Genomic DNA, 20423 nt, shown 5'->3' on the forward strand with positions numbered 1-20423 from the left:
TGACTTTTGTCTTTCACACAAAGCACTTGTAAAAAATTGCTATCTTGTAACTTCAACTATCTTTCTTTTACTTTTCGTCACCTACTTAAACATTCTTCACTGGGTCTTTTCTAACTTGAGCAATCGTTTATCAGCTAAAATTCCTTTATTTTTAACTGACATTTTTTTCACACCTTCTTGTCTAAACAACAGTCAATTTTCCATCACTAACTTTAAAGGGGTTGTCTCATGAAAGCATGTGGGGTTATGCACTTCTGTATGGCCATATTAATGCACTTTGTAATATACATCGTGCATTAATTATGAGCCATACAGAAGTTATTCACTTACCTGTTCCGTTGCTGGCGTCCTCATCTCCATGGATCCGTCTAAAATCGCCTCTTCTGGCGATTTTAGACGCGCTTGAGCTGTGCGGTCTTCTGCCTTCTGAATGGGGCCGCTCGTGCCGGAGAGCTGCTCCTTGTAGCTCCGCCCCGTCACGTGTGCCGATTCCAGCCAATCAGGAGGCTGGAATCGGCAATGGACCTCACAGTGAAGATCCCGGCGGCCATCTTACTAAGGTAAGTAAGAAGGAGGAAGAAGTCGCCGCAGCGCGGGGATTCAGGTAAGTACTACCCGTTTTTTTTTTATTTAACACATGCATCGGGTTTGTCTCGCGCCGAACGGGGGGCCTATTGAATAAAAAAAAAACCCGTTTCGGCGTGAGACAACCCCTTTAAGATACCATTTACTGAAATTCCAAATGTGACAATTGAGGTAGTATTGAAATCCTTGGTAGATGCCATCTATCAACCTTATTTACTTTAGACTAGCAAGGTTCGTTAGCAAATATCCATGAACCGTACTACGATGACCTCCAGTCATCATTATTATTCAAGATGTCTTCACTTGGAATTCCCATCAAGCTACTAAGGTCTCTCTGGGGCATGGCCAGGACCCCCTACTGCCCATATGGGAGAGGTCATTTATTTGCGATGGCCTCTATACCATCGCTACCATACTATCTCAGAATACCGTGTCTTACCTTTTGTAGTTTCCCTCAAATGAACGTCACCGTACACAGTCCATTTCCTGGGATCTGTCTGAGTTCCCTTTATTCCACTGAGAGGTAGACAGATATCTGAGCAGAGTTTTCAGTCGTTCCAGAGAAATCTCTGTCTGGCGCCACGACGGTCATTTGCGAAAACATTCCCATAAAAACTCTGAGGGAATTCAGGTGGCAAAAAGCCGTCCCTGACAAATCCCGGACGTGCCCCCATATGTAATAGGATATTTAACAGGACAACTCAGGATCTTCTCAAGAAATGCTTATTTTATTTTATGTGCGCACAGACCCTGGTCGTTTCACATCTTTCACCCAGAGTACTTATAAAATAGGATTCTAACAGCTTTATACAGTGTGGGCAGGCTTATTAAAAGCTAACACTTATTGGTTTATCTTATCTCTTATACCAGCTACGTACATACAGATGCATGGTATTGGTAACTATATGGCCACATTCTGTAGCTTGTAATGGTGGTTGAATAACTGACATCCAGTTCAGCATCATCCTGCAATGTTTATTAGAAGGAAGGCAAAACCAGATGCATTAGAAATCTTTTTTTTGCATTTTTAACATTATAAATAGGAATTTGGTTTCCTTGTAAAATGTTTTCCACATATAGAAATCAAAGTCTTTCTTTGTGTGATACCTAGATCTGGTATGAGTAGTAAAACATTTCCCACACTATAAACATGAATAAGGCCTCTCTCCTGTGTGACTTCTCTGATGTCTAGTAAGATTTGATTTCTTTGAAAAATATTTCCCACATTCTGTACATGCATAGGGCTTCTCTCCTGTGTGACTTCTCTCATGAGTAGAAAGACTTGATTTCTTTGTAAAACATTTCCCACATTCTGAACATGAATAAGGTTTCTCTCCTGTGTGAGTTCTCTCATGTATAACAAGACCAGATTTCCAGATGAAACCTTTCCCACATTCCAAACAGGAAAATTGCTTCAGTCTTGTGTGAATTCTCTGATGATTAACAACATCCGATTTGCTTGTAAAATATTTCCCACAGTCTGAACATGAAAATGGCTTCTCTATTGTGTGACTTCTCTGATGTATAACAAGTTTTGATTTTTGAATAAAAGATTTCCTGCATACTGAACATGAAAATGGCTTCTCTCCTGTGTGAACTCTCTCATGTATAACGAGTTTTGATTTCCGGGGGAAAAGTTTCCTGCATACTGAACATGAATGCAGCTTTTTTCCTGTGTGACTTCTCTCATGTGCAATATAGTGTGATCTATAGGCAAAACATTTCCCACAGTGTGAACAAGAGTACGGCTTCTCCCCTGTGTGCACTCTTGTGTGTGTAAAAAGACCTGATCTTCCATAAAACTGCTTTCCATTTTCACCACACTGAAACTCTTTACCCCCGTTGTAAATTGTAGGTGAGATAAGAATCTGAGATTGGTCAGGAGAAGGTTCCTCATGATTAGGGGGATTATATGACAGATCTGTACTGACAAGCTGTGGGTGTACAGGAAGGGTGATGAGGTTTTCCGCTGAAGAGCGCTGCATGATATCTTCATCTTCTACTTTATAATTACATGATAACATCAAGTTTCCTTCTAAATTCTCAGGGGGATTATCTGTTAGGATTAAGAAAGAAAAAAAAAAAAGGTTTAGCGTTTTTTTTCTTCAAATCACAAAACTACAAAAAGACCGTGTATTAGGCTGGAAACACATTTGTGGCTTTTCATGTCATTTGAGCTGCAGTTTTTGAGATAAACCCAGAACTGGATCCGACAAGGCCTAGAAATAAAGCGCTTCTTTATATTTTCTAAACAGAGACAAAAAACTATTCATGTGATTCCGGCCTTTGTATGTACTTCGCCTTATGAGGCATCGATTCATGCAGGTTTTATAGAAAACCTACCACATACGGCTTACTTTATTGTAAATATCAATATCCCCCAAAAGTAAAAAGAATTCTAAATATGACTCTTAATATGCAGTCTATGTTTAATTTACGGAGAAGACCCAACTCTGCATGGGGTTGGAGTCCTCACTTCTGGGTTGATGATTACGGCAGTGCCTTCCCACAAGCCCCAAGGCTCCATACACTTCGAATGCAAAAAAACAAAAGTCTGCACATCTGTAACGGGCTGCTGGTAAGTGCCCAGGATGGTGCAGAGATGACAAACGGAGGCAGAAGAAGCACTTTTTTGGACAACTAAAGTCTAATGTATGGGGCGGGCTTTACATGGGACAATTGTTGTCCAGTTAAGCGCCCCAAAGGTTATGGCTTCTGTTTTTTTACACAGAAGTGATAATTACTTAGGCTGTTTTCACACGACCGAGAAAATCGTGCAAGATTTGTGCATTGCGAGACGCATAAATCTGGCATAAATATGAAGCCCGTTCTTTTGAATGGAGTCATATACATGCGTGATTTTTCGTTGGAACACATCGCCCATTATTTTTAATGGGAAACACTTGCCGATTCCCCTACCCGGCTGTAAGCCGCACCAGGGGATCACTGCAACCCAGAAGTGATGGGAGGCGTTTGACAGAAAAACGCCTTGCATCCGCCGGCTGGGGATCGCTTTCGACCGCCATTCACAGCAAGCACGGAGTCTTTCATAGATGAACAATTGTCAGATTACACGGGCCAAATCGCCTTTGAATTTTAGGCTTGTAGAAACTGAACAACAAGTGAACAAGTTGCCGTTCTTCGTTCATTCACCGGCAGCGTTTACACTGAATGATGATTGTTCAGTTTCGCACAATCCAGCTATAACCTTAATGATAATTGTTCTGTGTACAAGCCCCCTTAGACACAAACAGTTACCAGCATTTTTTCTGATAAAATGTGTATCAAATAGCCTGAAAAATATGACAAATATTTTTTTTTTCTCCACCACATATGTAACTCTCTTCTTACCCTGTGATGTAAGAGGCTGGTGGTTCTCCATCTTGACGTCCTCGTGCAGATCCTTGTGTTCTTCTAAATACTCCCACTCCTCCATGGAGAAATAGACAGCGACATCCTGACACCTTATAGGAACCTGACAACACAATGATACCGTCATTACCCAGACTCCTCTAGTGCTGTTACTGTATAATTACCCATCATTCCCAGCAGGGTCACCTCTCCAGTCAGCAGCTCAGTGATCTTGTTGGTGAGTTCTAGGATCTTCTGCTCATGTATTGGTAAGTGAGGAGGAGCCTCTGTGATGGGGCTCTGGCTCCTGCTCCATCCTCCAGTCTCATGGAGATGGCTGTTGGGAGTCGTATCGTCACCCGATGCCTTCTTCACTATTGTGTAATCCTGAGTATGGAGAGAGACAGAGGATTGAACCCAGTATTCATCCCACAGTGGAAAGTGATAGAATGTGATCCTGCTGTACAGAGGTCTATAAGGGACACTAGATGGACCATGTGTTCTCCTCCCAATTCCAATATTTACCATGTCTAATTAGATGTCAACTTAGTGGCAAATATCAAAGTCTCAAGGCTGAGCTCAGTCTATGTGATCCTGGTGGTTCCTGGCTGCCCTTTCCTCCTCATTACAAGGAGCCTACTTACCATTCTCATTGCTCCTACAACATTACTATTAGCTCATTGGTTCCCACCATACAGAACTGACCATATTGGGGGCCGATCTTCACATTTTCTGCTGTTCACTTCTTTAGTTCATCCTCACTTGGAAGGTCTGGAAGCCGTTATACAGGACACTGGATTGTTCCTATTACTTTGTATAATGTATTTTCTCTTCTCTTAGTCTGACTTGTTACATAATACAATAAAGTTGATACAAATATAGAAAGCTTACCTCTCCGGTCAGCAGGTAGATGATCTCTAAGGTGAAGTTTAATATTCTCTTGGTAATCTCATTGCTGGTCTTCTCCAGCCTCAGTGGGTCATTCATGAGGACCATTTTGGATGAGGACATGAGAGAACTGGAGGAACTGGAGGGTTCTAGTGCTGCCAGCCCTTTATGAGAAAAAAGACCCTAAATCATACAGGAGACATCATCATGTGTGATATACAGAACCTCACTTACTGAGCATTGAGAGACACACGTTCTCAGAGCCGCATGTATATGGGTATGTTCACACAGACGGCAGATTTTTGCTGTAGATACTGATATTCCATCCCATTATAATCAGTGAGAATCTGTTCTATAATATGTATGATACAGAATTTTTCCATATGCAGACTTGAAATCCCCATGCAGAAAAAAAAAATAAAAGTTGCGTGTTGCTGTTGGTGGGTTCCATGCTATTTCCATGCACAGATTTACACAGTTCACGGTATCCATGTGGAAAAATCCATGTTGAATTCTGCGATTCGAAGAGCCTTAAAGGGCCACTCTGGGGATTTTTTTTGCCATTCACTATGTAGGTATCCCCCAGTATATATAAGTGGGCTAGTGTTACCTTGGTTAGTTATTCCTTCCTGTCTGAGTCTCCCAGCCTCCTTCTCCCCAGATGGTCATGTGATCTCACCAGCCAAGATCTACTTGGGGATATGTATTCAGCTTCTAGTCAGTTTCACAGTCTGTGTGATGCTCTTACATGAATGCTGCCACAGAAACTGACTAGAAGGGGACACTGACATACCTATCACGGTTACTGATGGTGAACACACAGCTCCTGGCACATAGGTATAATAGAGGAGATCACAGCTCATCCTCCTGAATGTATACTTATGTCTGTGGCTTATTTAGATGAATATAGAAGGTAATGATAATTAACAGGGATTGCCCACTTCTAAACTATTGAGGGCCTATATTCAGGATGGGCGATCAATAGAAGATCAGCAAGGGTCTGCTGTCCAGCATCTCCGCTAATCAGCTGTTCACTGGACCAGTGCTCTTGTGCACTGAGCTTTTTTCCTCAGGAACTAGACAGCTCCATTTTCACTGCAGTTGCCAGGGTTGCTATTACAGGCAAAGCCAGCAGCTTTTTAGCTGATTTTGGGGGTGAGGGGGCGTAACTGACTAGGCCAGACTACTAGGTCTGTTCATCCTTCTTTCAAGTCCTCTCTCCACTTGCCGAGATTATGACCTATTGAGTCTAATCACTCCTAGATCACCCAGGTGGGGTCATCTCTTACCTATAACATGTCTGGATATTGTGGATATTAACATATGGTTTGCTGTGTTACAGCTGCCCATGACTATTATTTGTATATCTGTTTAATAAAAGTTATATTTTAATAAGGACCTTTTTCAGTGATTCCTACAGCCAACGTTCGCAATCTCATTCAACGGGAACTTTGCCTGTAATACCAAGCCTGGCCACTGCAGTGGCGACAGAGCTATCAGCTTCCAGCAATAATCAGCTCAGTGCATGAGTGCAAACAACTTTTCAAAAAGGCTTCTGTGCAGCGGACCCCCGCTGATCCACTAATGTTGGCCTTTCCTGTCAATACGCCATTAATACTTTACTACTGGACAAACCCTTTTAACTGTCCACTCAGCAGACAGAAATGGTATAGCCTGATGTGCTGACAAAGTACAAAAAAATCTCACCATCAAGATGGTGCCCGATAAGCATCAGGCAGGTGGCTGCAGTACATAGGGGAGACCGCCAGAGTGAGGGGGCAGGGACCCCCACAATCAGGTGAGGAGGCAGGGATTGAAAAATATGTTTTCACCAGAGTGTCCCTTTAAAGTGGTATTCCCAACATGGACATGTATGCCATATCCACGGTATGTGCTACAAATGTCTAATAGATGTAGGTACCACCTCTGGGACTTGTACCTATTGTGGAAAGTGAGGGTTACTTGCCTGGAATCTCTCGCTTACTTTCCCCTGCCCAGGGGTTGGCAGCACCACAATGACATGCAGAAACATCAGGTAAAGTCCAAATGCTGGTCTATTTCAACAATCTGAGGCTTTATTCCCATGGGCGCATATACGGCGTGTTTTCACACCCGGGCGCATATACGATACCCATGTGAAGCATTGGTTTCCAATGCAGCCGGTCACACGGGCGTATATATGTTGCGTAAATACGCCGGCAGCGTGAAAAATAGAACATATACGCAGCGGCGCATATACGCCCAGCCAAAACATAGTTCTGGAACTATGTTTTGGCCAATATACGCCGGCAGATCCTATAGACTCCGATGGGAGCAGGGAAAGAGAAGGGAGGGGGAGGCATTTTTGCAGTTTGCAACGCTGCGAAAAACTTACAGGTGCTTCTATATAGGCATTGGAAGGCATCCCGAGGATTTTAGCAGAGCTAGGATGGTGGAGCTGGTGGAACAGAGCCCTGACCATGTCAGTGCAGCCATCTGCTTAATTAGGAACAGCTTTGTCTTCTGCTCCTGGGCTTTGCTCTGAACCAACTGTTTCAGCAGCTTCTCCATTCTTGTGGGGTCCATTTGCAATTTTTCGCTTTCGTTCTGACTTTGGACCTCAGGGTCCACACTGCCTACATCTTCTATCTCTCTAGAAGCAGCCCTTTTCCCTTCTTTGCACCTTTAGTACTATCTGTCCCCTCTCTGTCTAAAGGCATATTTGTACCAAATTCCCCACGGGCGTTGGCTGCACCCCCTATAGCAACCTGTTCACACTGACTTTATCTGGGGAACATTACTATACACAGAAAACATTGCACAATCCCCCACACAGAAGGTCACATTCCCTGCCCTGCCCTGCAACAAAGATTGTGAGGTGGGACCTTAGTCCCATGTGGTGTGGCAACACTGATGTGTAGCTGTAGGTGAAGGAGTTGGATGCTGTTCAGTACCCAGAAAAGCTGAGTGCTGAAATACCTTTGAAGTAGGCTTCAGCAAAGGTTGTTACCCCCCCCCCCCCCCCCCAGGGGGTCTCTGATGTCCTACAGCCCCTCTGAAGCCAGAGCAGAAACTGTTTATATTAGTTGATAAAGACTGGCAACTTCTTCGCCCCCATTTACCAAAGGCCAAAAGCCAGACCTGATAACTTTTGGAGGCAAAGTTGACAAAAGGACAAGTAAGTCTCTTGCCGATTATCTTGTAACATCATTTTTGTATTTTTCTGTAAATAAGCACTGCTCTTTTCTTTGAGAATTAAACGTTAAATTAATTAGTGAGCCTCATCCGTGTTAACACGAAACCATATTCTCCGAAGATTGTATTCATAAATCGGGTTCCAATTTACTGTTACGAAACTGGTGGTGGCAGCTGTATGCATATTGTAGAGCTCTGGGGTGCGTTAGACCGGATCAGGTGGGTAATTTGAGCTTCTGCTTCGCATGCGTGCACAAGTCTGAGAACGCTAGATACAAATCAGCCTGTATTCAAACGACTGCCAGCTTGCAACACTGCAGAGTGTTTGAGGACAGAGGTGGGACCTATAGGTATCATCCCTTCCCCTCTCTCCTCTTGTCCAGTGTAGGACAAATTGGTTTACATCACTGGGCTAGGCGGATTGCTGTAGAGTTGTGGCTGTGGCTCATGGTCGCCCATCCGGTGTCTTAGGAAGTGGAGTACCAGTCACCCCCCAATCTAAGAGCCTTCCTCCTTCTCCTCATCCTGCTGCTACGTGGCAAAGACATTATGCATTTCATATGACTTTGCATAATCATGTTCACCATCCTGCAAGAAAGCCACATTATCAGAATGTTCCAGTCCATATTGCCCCCTTTCATCAGACCTTGCTTTCCCCACTCCCCTGACTTGATGTGTGGCACTGCAGCTGCTCCTCTGGACCCACAGATGACAGTTCTTGAACACTTGCAGTTTTTGTATGAGCCTGTACTGGATCCTTTCCCTCGCACAGTCGGAAAAAAATGGGGAGCGTCCGTGGCCAATACAAACTCCACTTGCAATCTCTTACATTTTGTCCAGACACATGTCACTTTATCATATGGAGTCTCAAAGATTAGACTCACCATCTCATCAGTCTCTGGACAGCAATGAAGGAATGGCAAAATGTCCGGCATAACTGCTGACCTGTCCTGCTGTGGATCCAAGTCCACTGACAGTGGGATCCCACCCACTATTGGCTTGCAGGTTCTCATCTCCAACTTTGCTTGCACTGGACTCCTGGACTCTCTTATGGACAACTGTCCATTTTGTCACACCTCCAGACACAGTCAACAGGTTTCCTGTCAACAGCCTCCCGCTGTTGACATCCTCTGCCAATGGCAACTGCAATTTTTGTCCTCCTGTCCCTTCAAGCGCTGTTCCAAGGCTCTTTAAATGCCTCCAGCAACACAGCTCACAGCAGACGTCCTCTGTACACTCATTGCTCTCTAGGTTTGTGTGCCCTTCCGTTTGCCAGCACATCCTCCACCATATGTGGCTAGTGGGGGTTATTTGCCCGAGATCTCCAGCTTTCTTTCCCCTGCCCAGGGGTGGCAGCACTGCAATGATGTCCAGAAAGGGAGTGAATTTCTTACCGAAAATTCCTTTTTCCCCGAGTCATCCTGACGGCAGACATGGAGGTTGCACCTTGACCTTGTAGGGACAGGAAGCAAGAGACTTCAAAAGGCTCCTCCTGCCTCCCATTCACCAGTGTCTTCTAAATTACTTACATGGACATGTCGTGGTTAACCAAGGAAGATTTTTATTGCTCCGAAACAAAATTAACATGGTTAGTTCTATTTTGAACATAAACAATAAGAGGGTAGCTTACCCGGCTTAAACGAAGGAAATATGCACAAATTTACCGCATAAACAAAAAAATGTCCAATATAGGAGCCTCTGGGCTACTGGTTCGCGCCCACACAGACGTAGGTACCACCGTGTGAATTTTCGGGAGGGAAATACGTGCCGTCAGGATGACTCGGGAAAAAGGAATTTTCGGTAAGAAATTCACTCCCTTTTCCCGGCGTCATCCTGACGGCAGACATGGAGTATACCAAATTAACTCTTAGGGAGGGACCACCGCTTGCAGGACCTTTCTCCCGAAAGAGAGATCGGAGGAGAGGTCCGTATTTAGCCTGTAGTGTTTTGTGAAGGTATGCAGGTTGGACCATGTGGCTGCCTTACAAATTTGATCCGGCGTCGCCATGGCCCTCTCTGCCCAGGAGCAGGATACTGCCCTGGTTGAATGGGCCTTGAGTCCTTCAGGGATAGAACTGTTGCCGGAAGAGTAGGCCTGCTGGATGGTGGATTTTATCCAGCGGCTAATGGATCTTCTAGAAGCCGCTCTTCCTCTGCCCGGCCCCTGGAATTGGACAAAAAGACAATCAGCCTTCCTGAAAGATGAAGTCTGTTCTAGGTAGCGTAAAATGGCCCTCCTTACATCCAGGCTGTGGTAGTCTCTTTCCCTATCATTCTGGGGATTTTGGCAGAAGGAGGGAAGAATAATTTCTTGCTGCCTATGGAACTTTGAGGCTACCTTGGGGAGAAAAAAGGGGTCTGTTTTTAGTATGACCCTATCATCCTGGACTAGTAGGTAGGGTGTTTTGCAGGATAGGGCCTGGAGTTCACTTACGCGCCTCGCTGTAGTAATAGCTACCAGAAATACCGTTTTAAATGTGAGGAACCTAATTGTTACCTGATCAATAGGCTCAAAGGGGCTTTTGCACAGACTTTGGAGGACTAAGTTTAGGTCCCATGGGGGGACCGTACTACGGCTAATTGGTCTAATTCTTTCTGCCGCTTTTATAAACCTGCGGATCAATCTATGTTCCGCCAGGGGTTTATCTAGAATGGCTGAAAACGCTGATACCTGTACCCTCAGGATTCCCGGTCTCAGGTTTCTGTCTAGACCCTCCTGGAGGAAGTCCAAAATCTCCGCCACCGAAGTGTCGAGATTGGAGACTTCCAGCCCTCTCCAGGAGGAGAATCTTTTCCAGATTTTATTGTAGATCGCTGAAGTCACGGGCTTTCGGGACTGGCGTAATGTCGCAATAACTCTGGAGGATAAACCTTGCCTTATTAGCGTCTGTTCCTCAATATCCAGACCGCTAGGTTCAGCCTTTCTGAGTTGGGGCACAGAACTGGGCCCTGCACTAGAAGGTCCTTCCTGGATGGCAGGCGGATTGGCTCCGTGATGGCGAGCCTTAGAAGTACCGGAAACCATGCCCTTTTTTCCCAGTGTGGGGCGATCAGGATCAGCGTGATGTTGCTCTGCTGAACCTTCCGAAGAACTCTCGGGATCAGGGGTATGGGTGGGAAGGCATAAGCCAGACTGAAGTCCCACCTCTGGGAGAAGGCGTCTAATCCCTCGGCCCTGTCCCTTGGATCTAGGGAAAAGTAGGCTGGGCATTTTGAGTTCTTGCTGGTCGCGAACAAGTCCACCTGTGGACTGCCCCAGGTTTCCGTAATATGATGAAACTCCTCCTGGTTCAGAGACCATTCCCCGGGGTCCAGGCATCTTTGACTTAGAAAGTCGGCTGTCTGGTTCTGGGACCCTTTGAGATGGACCGCTGTTAGGGATTGTACCGTGGTCTCGGCCCATCAGAAGATCCGCGCTGTTAGTTTCAGCAGGTGAGGGTTCCTGGTGCCTCCCTGGTGGCGAATAACTGAAACTGCAGTCATATTATCACAGAAGATTTTTACATGTTTCTTCTTTAAGATGTCTTGGGTTCTGTGAAGCGCTTCCCAGATGGCCCTAAGTTCTCTGAAGTTCGATGACTGGGCACGCAACGTCGGCCCCCACTCGCCCTGGAGTAGGCACTGCCCTACTTGCGCTCCCCAGCCAGACTGGCTTGCATCTGTTACTACGGGGATGAAGGGTTCTGCCACCCATGGGAACTCTGCTTCAAGGATGTCAGATGACTGCCACCAGCGGAGGGACCTTAAGACAGCTGGAGACATGGGCATTCTCCTGTCCAGAGAGGTGGATGCCCCATCCCAGTTACCCAGGATGGATCTCTGTAGTGTCCTAGAGTGCGCCTGGGCCCAAGGGATAATACCGATACAGGAGGTCATGAGGCCCAGGAGCCTCATTGCATCCCTAATTACGATTTGCCTTCTCTGGCCGCCCTCCTGCGCTGCCAGTCTAAGACTCTCCTGTCTGGGGGGGGGGGGGGGGGGGGTAAAGACAAAGTCTGTGACACTGAGTCTATCTGTACCCCCAAAAAAGGTCTTCCGCGTCTCGGGGAGAAGGCTAGATTTGGGGAAGTTGACTATCCACCCCAATCTCTGGAAAAGGGAGATGACTCTGCTAGTATCGGTCCCTGAGGACCCTGGGTGAGGAAGCAATCACTAGGAAGTCGTCCAGGTACGGGATGATATTTATACCCGCTAGACGGAGATGAGCCACCATCTCTGCCACTATTTTAGAAAATATTCTGGGAGCCGTGGAAATGCCAAAGGGTAGGCACCGGAATTGAAAGTGACGCACACTGCTCCCTATCCTGATGGCAAACCTTAAATATTGGTGATGCTCCGGCAGGACTGGGACGTGATAGTACGCGTCCTTTAGGTCGACGGTACTCATGAAGTCCCCCCTTTCGATCAGCGTTACCGCTGACCTGACGGTCTCCATTTTAAATCTTTTGTAGGCAATAAATTTATTCAGGCCCTTCAAGTTAAGAATCATCCTGAAACTACCATTTGGCTTTCTGATCAGGAAGAGAGGCGAGTAGAATCCCTGGCACTGCTCTACTGTGGGGACCCGGACTATCGCCCCCATTTGCAGCAGCTTCGAGATTTCGTCTTTAAAGATATCCTGCAGGGTCGGGGATTGTGTGGGGGTGACTCTGAAGACATTGGGGGGCGGGTGAAGAACTCTATTCTGTACCCCTGAGCTATGAGTTGCAAGACCCACGGGTTGTCTGTAACCCCCTGCCATTCTCGGGAAAATTTCAGTAGTCTACCCCCCACCTGGCACTCTTCTATGGGGGTAGGGGTTGTTTTAGTCTTACCCCTGTCGCCTTTGGGGTAGGACCAGCGTCCCGTCTTCCCTTTGCCCCGATATGGCCTGAAGGATGGTTGACGTTTGTGAGAAAACCCAGTCCTCGCTTGGTCCGGGAAGCTGTGGGTTTTATCCGTAGCTCTTTTAAGGATCTCCTCCAGGTCTGCGCCAAAGATGTACCGGTCATGGAAGGGAATATTACATAGCCTCCCTTTAGATGCCGTGTCTGCCTTCCACATCTTCAGCCAGACTGCCCGCCTGGCCATATTAGATAATGCAGCACTCCTAGCCGCCAGTCTCATGGATTCGGCAGATGCGTCTGCCAGGAAGCCCGTAGCCGATTTCCATAGAGGCATGCATTCCAGTAATGCGTCTCTAGGGACCTTCTGTTTTATCTGGTCATCAAGTTCCCCTAACCAGAGGAACATTGACCTGGCCACGGACGTCGCTGCAATGTTGGACTCCAGCGTATAGGCCGTTGTTTGCCAGGCCCGTTTCATCAGGGCATCTACCCTGTTGTCCATTGGATCTTTAAGGTGGGAGGAGTCCTCAAACGGTAGGGCTGTCTTTTTAGTCATTCTGGCCACTTGCGCGTCCACCTTGGGGACATCCTCATAGATGTTCACGTCCTCTTCCGCAAACCGGAGTCTCTCTTTGTACTCATGGGATAGATAAAAGGTGTTTATCTGCTGAGGCCCATTCATCTGTGATCACTTTTTTTAAGATATCGTTTACAGGAAACATGATGCGGTTTCTCGGTCTGAGCCCACCGAACATGTCGTCCTGTACGGACCTAGGCTCAATCACATCCTCCAGCTTCATAGTGTCCCTGACCGCTTTGATCAGGTCGTCCAGCTCTGCTGATGAGAAATAGTATTTTCTATTCTCATCTCTGGAGTCCGGGGGATGGTCAAAGAGTTCGCCGTCTGACAGGTCGCCCAGGGATTGCTCAGACTCTGAGCTCGTCAGCGGCATGTGGCTCGCCCTCTTAGTGGCTCTTTTTTCCCGCTGTACTGGGGGGAGACTAGAGATTGATGCCCGGACCTCTTCACGGACCAGGGATCTAATATCCTCCCTGAAGGCGGCCTGTTCGTCCGTCAGGATTTTTGCGGTACAATCGGGACATAGCGGCTTTTTATATGTCTCGTCAAGTTTTTTGAGACACAGGGCGCATTTCCTGCATCTTTTTTTAAGGTCTTGTTTAGACCGGGTAGATTCCCTGTCCTGCAAAAATATATGCATGCACATAAGGGAAATAAACCGCCATACAATGCTAAATCCCCAGCACATCACCCCTGCAATTTGTCACACTTACGGTTTGCAGGGCTTCCATCTCTGGTTCCTTAGTAGTCATCATGCTAGGTAGCGATAGACAGGACCAGCCAGACAGATAAATCCTTCCCTGAAGGTGTGCTGTCAGTGGAAGCTTGCCGGGGGGTTTCCATTTTTAAATCTCCTGCCATTTCCGGGTTCTCCTGACAGCGTCTGACGTCACCGCGTCACGCTGCGTCTTTGGCCCCGCCCCCCAACGGCGCGTCATTGGCTCCGCCCCCTGCCACCGCACGAGGACGTGCCGGCATGCCTAGGGGAGAGAGGCATCTGAGCCTATGGCCCGCCGCTCTCCCCTGCCGAGAAAACGCTGTACGGAGCCGAAAGGAGGAAGGAGGGGACTCAGGGACCTGTGGTCCGCCGCTCCGACCATTGCGGTGGTGATCCCCGGGCGGTCAGACCTGTGGCCCGCCGTGCTCCCGGACCGCGCTGACTCTCCGGAGGGGAGGTAAACGGGGAGCAGCCCTGTGGACCGTCAGCCCCGCTTGTCAGCCAGATTCCCCTGGAAAGGTGAGAGGGGAAGCGGCCCCGTGGACCGGAAATCCCGGTGTTATCCTGTAGCTCCCTGGAGGGAGCACCTTTTGCATGTCCCTGTAGGGACAGGAAGCACTGGTGAATGGGAGGCAGGAGGAGCCTTTTGAAGTCTCTTGCTTCCTGTCCCTACAAGGTCAAGGTGCAACCTCCATGTCTGCCGTCAGGATGACGCCGGGAAAACATCAGGTAAAGTCCGGCATATCATATGCAACTTCTCACTGTTGTACGTGACAGTGCACACAGAAACACGTACCGCTTTTTCAGCGGACCTTCCAGGAAGGGACCTTCCGACTACCCCCTGTCCGCTCCATGATTCCAGGTCCCTCACAGACCAGCACCAGGTCTACATAGACCCCAGGCCTCAATGAACCTAAGCTCCACGAGCTTCAAGTACCCCAAGTTTGTGAGGGAGAGGAAATTTAATCTGTGTAGCCACACCCTTACAGGTGCAGGTCAACTAAACCAAACACAGTAACTGCGCTCAGAGGCCCCCTACAGGCTACTCTTGCTACTGCATTATCACACTATGTGAAGAACGGGGGTCCTCCACCCTTTTGGTGCGGCGGCCACCACATCCAGGGGGATTATGAATGCAAAGAGAACCCGTCCCGATGAACATGGCGTCCGATCTGTCAGCCTCCTCTTATAGAGCAGGAGGAGCCCAGCAGATATATTGTTGTGTAGAGGATATTCTGTATCAGCTGGTATTTAACCCTTTTCTGCACTGTACATTTATGGCGCTGGCGGGACGGACCTCCCACACGGTGGTGTAACGGTACGTCACGGCTCAGTGTCTGTCGAACAGCTGACAACACGCTAAAATCACTGGCTTCAATGCTTGCTGGGCAATACGCGGTTGCCTTGGTAAATTCCCCATGCCTGATGACAGATTAGTAGGACAGGCATGTTCTATCTGCAAGAGGTGGCTCCTTAGGTGCTCTGAAGCAACTCCCTGTCATCTGCAACAGAGCCACAACGGCCTCTTCACGGCGTTATTGAGATTTTATTTATTTTATGAGTAAATCGTGACGCCAGTGCTACGTTAGCGCAAGAATGTTAAATGTGATGCAATTAAGAAATCACAAGAACAAGGGCTTCACAAACAAAGACTTAACAACTTTTTCCCCATTGCTTTGTTGATGTTGGAAGCAATCATATATCAGTGGACACGTACAAGCCTTTCATTAAAAGTGGTTATTTTCTTTACATCTTACCATTAACAGGGATAATGTACATGGGATTCCTCAGGTTACAGACAGAGATGACGCTCGGGGTAACATATGGCAGCGCTGGTAGTTTTTCTTGGGCCGGTTTAATGGCTCATCAGGGGCGTGAACTGTGAGCAGTATACAGCTTTGTTTTGGCCCAGGTTATGAGGGTATTCCATGGCTCTGGTGTCTGTAATTATAACTCTGCCCTGTATATGGGGCCCTCTCCTCATGGTAAAATGTATACTTTTGGCTTATCTCTCGTGTCTCGGCCACCTCGCAGGGACTCTCTTGTGACAGGCTACAACTCGCCTCTGGATCCAACAACTCTTCCGGTAGCCTCCGGCAGCTCCCTGACTGCAATGTTGACCAGGATCTTTCTTCTCCTGGTCATCCTAACTCTCTCTCTATACACACTAAAGGCCCATTTAGACACAACGATTATCGCTCAAAAGATGTCTTTTGAGCGACTTTTGAGCAATAATTGATGTGTCTATTTGCGGTGCAAGGTGATCGCTCAAACGTTGAGCGATCACCTTGCGCTCTGAGCGAGGAATGCAGAAGACAAACGGGGCCAGCTGTTCCCCGCTGGCCAGCTCTGTTCTTCATACCCTGCCTGTCTTCAGGGCGCGGGATACAGCTGAAACAATATTGTCAGCTATAACCCGCTGTGAATCTCTGATAAGGCTGATTGTTTTTTTTCAGCTTGCTAAAAGACAACGATCAGCGGCTAGTTAACGAAAACTGCACAATGTCAGTGCAGTTACACACAACGATTATTACTCAAAAGACGGCTTTTGAGCGATAATCGCTGTGTCTAAATGGGCTTTAACACTGTCCCTCCCTCTCTCTCTGATGGACGCCTGAAGATTTTCACTATCCAACTCTTTCACTTGTCTGACTAACTCCTCTCAACCAAACATAAGCTCACACTGACTATCTATATGGTCCACTTGTTTACCAGTCGACTTACTGACAAACTCTCTGCGCACTTAAGGCGCACTTGTAAGGACTCATTCACATAGGCGACAAAGTCGTGCGATTTTATCGCGTTGCCACAATGCTACAAATCATATGTATGGGAAGCCCATAAGGGTTTCTTCACACATGCCATGTTTTGTAGCATGCAACAACCCAACACAAAAACCTTTTGGGTCCGGCGATATGCCCGCGGCTCGTGAGGTTTTGTAGCCCATGTTTCCCTATGGAGCCTTCTCTGTCGTATCACACGAAAATCGCATTTTTGTTCGGTGTGTGCAACTTTGACCGTAGGAAATCCTACTGTCAAAGCTATAATCTAAGCCCCGGCTGCAGGAAAAATAAAAAAAATTCACATACATCCCCTTACAAGTGCTCTCTGACGCCGCAGCAGCTTCTCTCCGGGGCCCGGCATTGTTTCTCTTCATCCTCTTCTGGCCGGGGATTGAAAAATCGCTGCTTCCTGGAAGCCCTGGCTGTGATTGGTTGACGCTTAGCCAATCACAGCCAGCGCTGGATGAGTGGCTGTGAGTGAACCAAGAGAGAGGAAGAGGTGATGTATACATGTATACTTATTTTTTTCTTCAGCTACGGTTTATTCTCGGGGTAGGGCTTATATTTCAAGCCCCTCCCCCCAAAAAAAATCCTACATGTGGTGCTACAAAGTTGCTCTACCACTGCAAGAAACCGCAGTAATATCGCACGGACCAGCAATGGGAGATCGCTGCGAGTTTCTTGCAGCGATGCCATGTCGCTTGTGTGAACGAGGCCCAACTACGACACAACTCCTCTCTTCACTCCCCAGACCCCCATCATCAACAGCCTCCCAACTGTCACTCCACTGGCTTGCAGCCAATCAGAGTTTAATCTGCCGGCAACCAATGAGAATCATCTGTCCACCTGGCAGATTATTAATATCTCTGTCGTAGGGCAAATTAAGTAGTGGTTAACCCCGGCTGGTTATACATGAACTGAGTGCTGCTATTTAAAGGCAAGGCGCTTTTGTAGGACTCATTCGGGCCACCACATATCGGCCGAAATAAGACCAAAAAAAGTGTAAGAAAACTGTGCAAAACCCCTCCGGCGCCTCTTACCTGCCGTCCGGAATCACACGCAGAGCTCTGATACTGTAATACAAAGCAGCAACCGTCAGCTGTGAATACATCTGATATCAGTATATATATCCACTGGCTGATAACAGAGACAGCAGCAAGTACCAGGACCTGCTACACTGCAATGGAACCTGTGATGACATCACCATCATGTGATCACTACGGGCAGAGTTCAGCAGGTAGGAGGAGAAGTGGTGGCTGAAGGACCTGTGATGATGTCACCATCATGTGATCAGTATATAAGGGGCGGAGCTCAGCAGGGAGAGGATGATAAGTGGTGGCTAAAAGACCTGTGATGACGTCACTGTCACGGTGGTGTGCTGATGGTCATGTGATGTGACAGGGGTGAGCTCCGATGTTAAGTATAGAGTAGAAAGAAACAAGTTTGTTACGGTGTCACCAGTAGAGCAAAATGTGATTGTTCTCAGCAAGCGAAACCAAGTAATCTTGTAGATATGAAACTTTTGTTAATGGCCAACAATAATACATGATGTTACAGCCAGCGTCTTACTGCCCATCTTATTGCCCATCTTACTGCCCATCTTACTGCCCATCTTGCTGCCCATGGCGGTGCCGCTGAGCTGTAGGAATGTCTCTTTGTCAAAGGAGAAATAATTGTGTGTGAGGAAGAATCTTGTGAGTTGTAACACCGATTCAGGGGCAACCCCATTGGGCTAAAGGTGTGCCTGTGGGATGGTAGAATATAAGGACTCCACATCCATCATGGCCAGGATGGCATCATCGGGGAGTGGGAACCTATGGCTGATAGTTTGTTCAGTAGCTCGGTGGTGTCCTTTAAGTAGCTGCATTGCCCTCTGACACACAAAGAGGAACTTACCCCTGTAATGTAAGGAGCTGTAAGACCTGCTAGCATGTACGCACCTCAGACAGGATACAAACCCCCAACACACAGCAGGACTACACAACATCCACGTCCGATGTCGTGTACCAGATCCTCTGCAGTAAATGTTCTGTAGGGGGGCTTTATGTTGGAGAAACAGGACAAAAACTGAAAGCAAGGATGAGATCTCATCACCACACAAAGAAAGACAGAATTACCTGTGGTGGGGCAGTTTTCTAGTCAAGGACACAACATACAAACTATGAAGGTTACTATACTAAAAGGCAACTTCAAATCAGAACATCATAGAATAATTTGGGAGCACAAGTTTATAACCATGTTTGATACTTTCAAGAACAGAATGAACCTCGGAGGGGGCTTCATGCATCATTGGAGATTATGAGAAATCTATAGCAGAGATAACATGCAGACCTGGTGACTCCCTAACACTAATTCAGAGACCATAAAACTTTCACATCCCTTATCAGTGGACTAATTAAAGTGGTTCTGTTATTAACAAGAAAAAAAAACTATATTTATCTATTCCTCCTCTGTCTGTCTACTTACCAGATCTTCACCTTACATATCTTCTAATGTCTCCTGCAGTCCCGGGGGGGTCACTTCACCTCCAGGTGGCTGATTCTTCTGTTTTCTGTGTGACTCTTTTCTGCTGTACGCTATGTCACTAGTTTACAGCCTGGCACAGGGAGCGCTGAGCTATTGCCGAGACTGTTCTTGCATCCTGTCACTGCAATAGATCAGCATTCCTTCCTAGCCAGTGAAGGTTACGCCATAGGGACGAGACCTTCACTGCAGAAGGCTTCATGTCCTAAGTAGGTTTGTAACATCATGTCTCTTTGTAAGGCATTAAAAGGTATCATATCTACAAGATTACTTGGTTTCTCTTGCTGAGAACAGTCACAGTATGGAGTAGAAGAAATGGAAGACTTGATGGATTTGTTGTCTTTAACCCCTTCCAGCCCAATAATTTAATATTATCCCTAAATGTCTTGCTGAGATTTTCCCTGAAGCTGATGCCACCCCGATGCAGGGAAATATTAGCAGTACTGTGTGCCCATAGTTATGGAACTCTGTCTTTTGCACCCCTGTCGCCTCAGGGCTCACTCACACGGCGTGCGGTTGTGTAGATACGCTGCGTATTTATGTGCCTGGTGTGTATTTTCATTTTCTTGCATTGTTTTCTGCACATGTAAACAGAAAGTGAGGGCTGCATATTTTCTACACTTCTCGTTCACGTTACACAGGCATAAATATCATCGTTGGCTCGTTCGCTTATCGTTTAAATTGTGCTCTTTCAGTCCCTCTCAGTCACCTATAAGGTGAACGTGTAACTAACATGTAGGTAGTTCACCAGTGAACGTGAAAGACTGAATGATTCTCTTGAGTGAGTCAACAATATATCTGCTGTATTAACAGGTTACATGACAGCAAAGGAACTAGTGATGCACATGTATGCTAATCAGTTGTCTCAAACACACCTGAAACAACTAATCAAGGACTCCATTAGTTGCAGCAAGTGTCCTTGAAATAAAACACATCAAATACCTGGGCTGGCTAGGGGCTTTCTTGGCTGAGTAAGTCAGTGAATATTTTTACAG

At 46.8% G+C, this 20423-nt stretch overlaps 2 protein-coding genes across 2 annotated transcripts in view; both read right to left on the reverse strand.

Moving 5' to 3' along the window:
* The window catches only part of LOC136608803 (zinc finger protein 484-like), a 20388-nt gene extending 16286 nt beyond the window's left edge, over positions 1–4102 (reverse strand). Inside the window, exons 1-2 of the mRNA XM_066589130.1 lie at positions 3937–4102; positions 1763–2641 (exon numbers count right to left, since the gene is read on the reverse strand). Of these exons, the coding sequence (XP_066445227.1) occupies positions 1763–2641; positions 3937–4084 (1027 nt within the window). The 5' untranslated portion in view covers positions 4085–4102. The remainder of the gene's footprint in view (positions 1–1762; positions 2642–3936) is intronic.
* Positions 4084–18069, reverse strand: LOC136615231 (oocyte zinc finger protein XlCOF29-like). Its single transcript, XM_066594156.1, has 3 exons — positions 17946–18069; positions 4828–4988; positions 4084–4323 (listed from the first exon to the last, which is right to left on the reverse strand). Exons 2-3 carry the CDS (start codon positions 4945–4947, stop codon positions 4084–4086), a joined length of 360 nt encoding a protein of 119 aa, XP_066450253.1. The 5' UTR covers positions 4948–4988; positions 17946–18069.
* Between the last annotated feature and the right edge of the window lie 2354 nt (positions 18070–20423).

This window comes from Eleutherodactylus coqui, chromosome 1 (assembly GCF_035609145.1).
Source record: "Eleutherodactylus coqui strain aEleCoq1 chromosome 1, aEleCoq1.hap1, whole genome shotgun sequence".
Classification (NCBI taxonomy): Eukaryota; Metazoa; Chordata; class Amphibia; order Anura; family Eleutherodactylidae; genus Eleutherodactylus; species Eleutherodactylus coqui.

What these genes read in the sequence shown, in the direction of transcription:
- LOC136615231 (XM_066594156.1), bottom strand. Translation starts at nt 4,947, where the DNA reads ATGTCCTCATCCAAAATGGTCCTCATGAATGACCCACTGAGGCTGGAG. An exon ending in TCTACCTGCTGACCGGAGAG is followed by an intron (nt 4,324 to 4,827) that starts GTAAGCTTTCTA and finishes CTCCATACTCAG; the next exon opens with GATTACACAATAGTGAAGAA.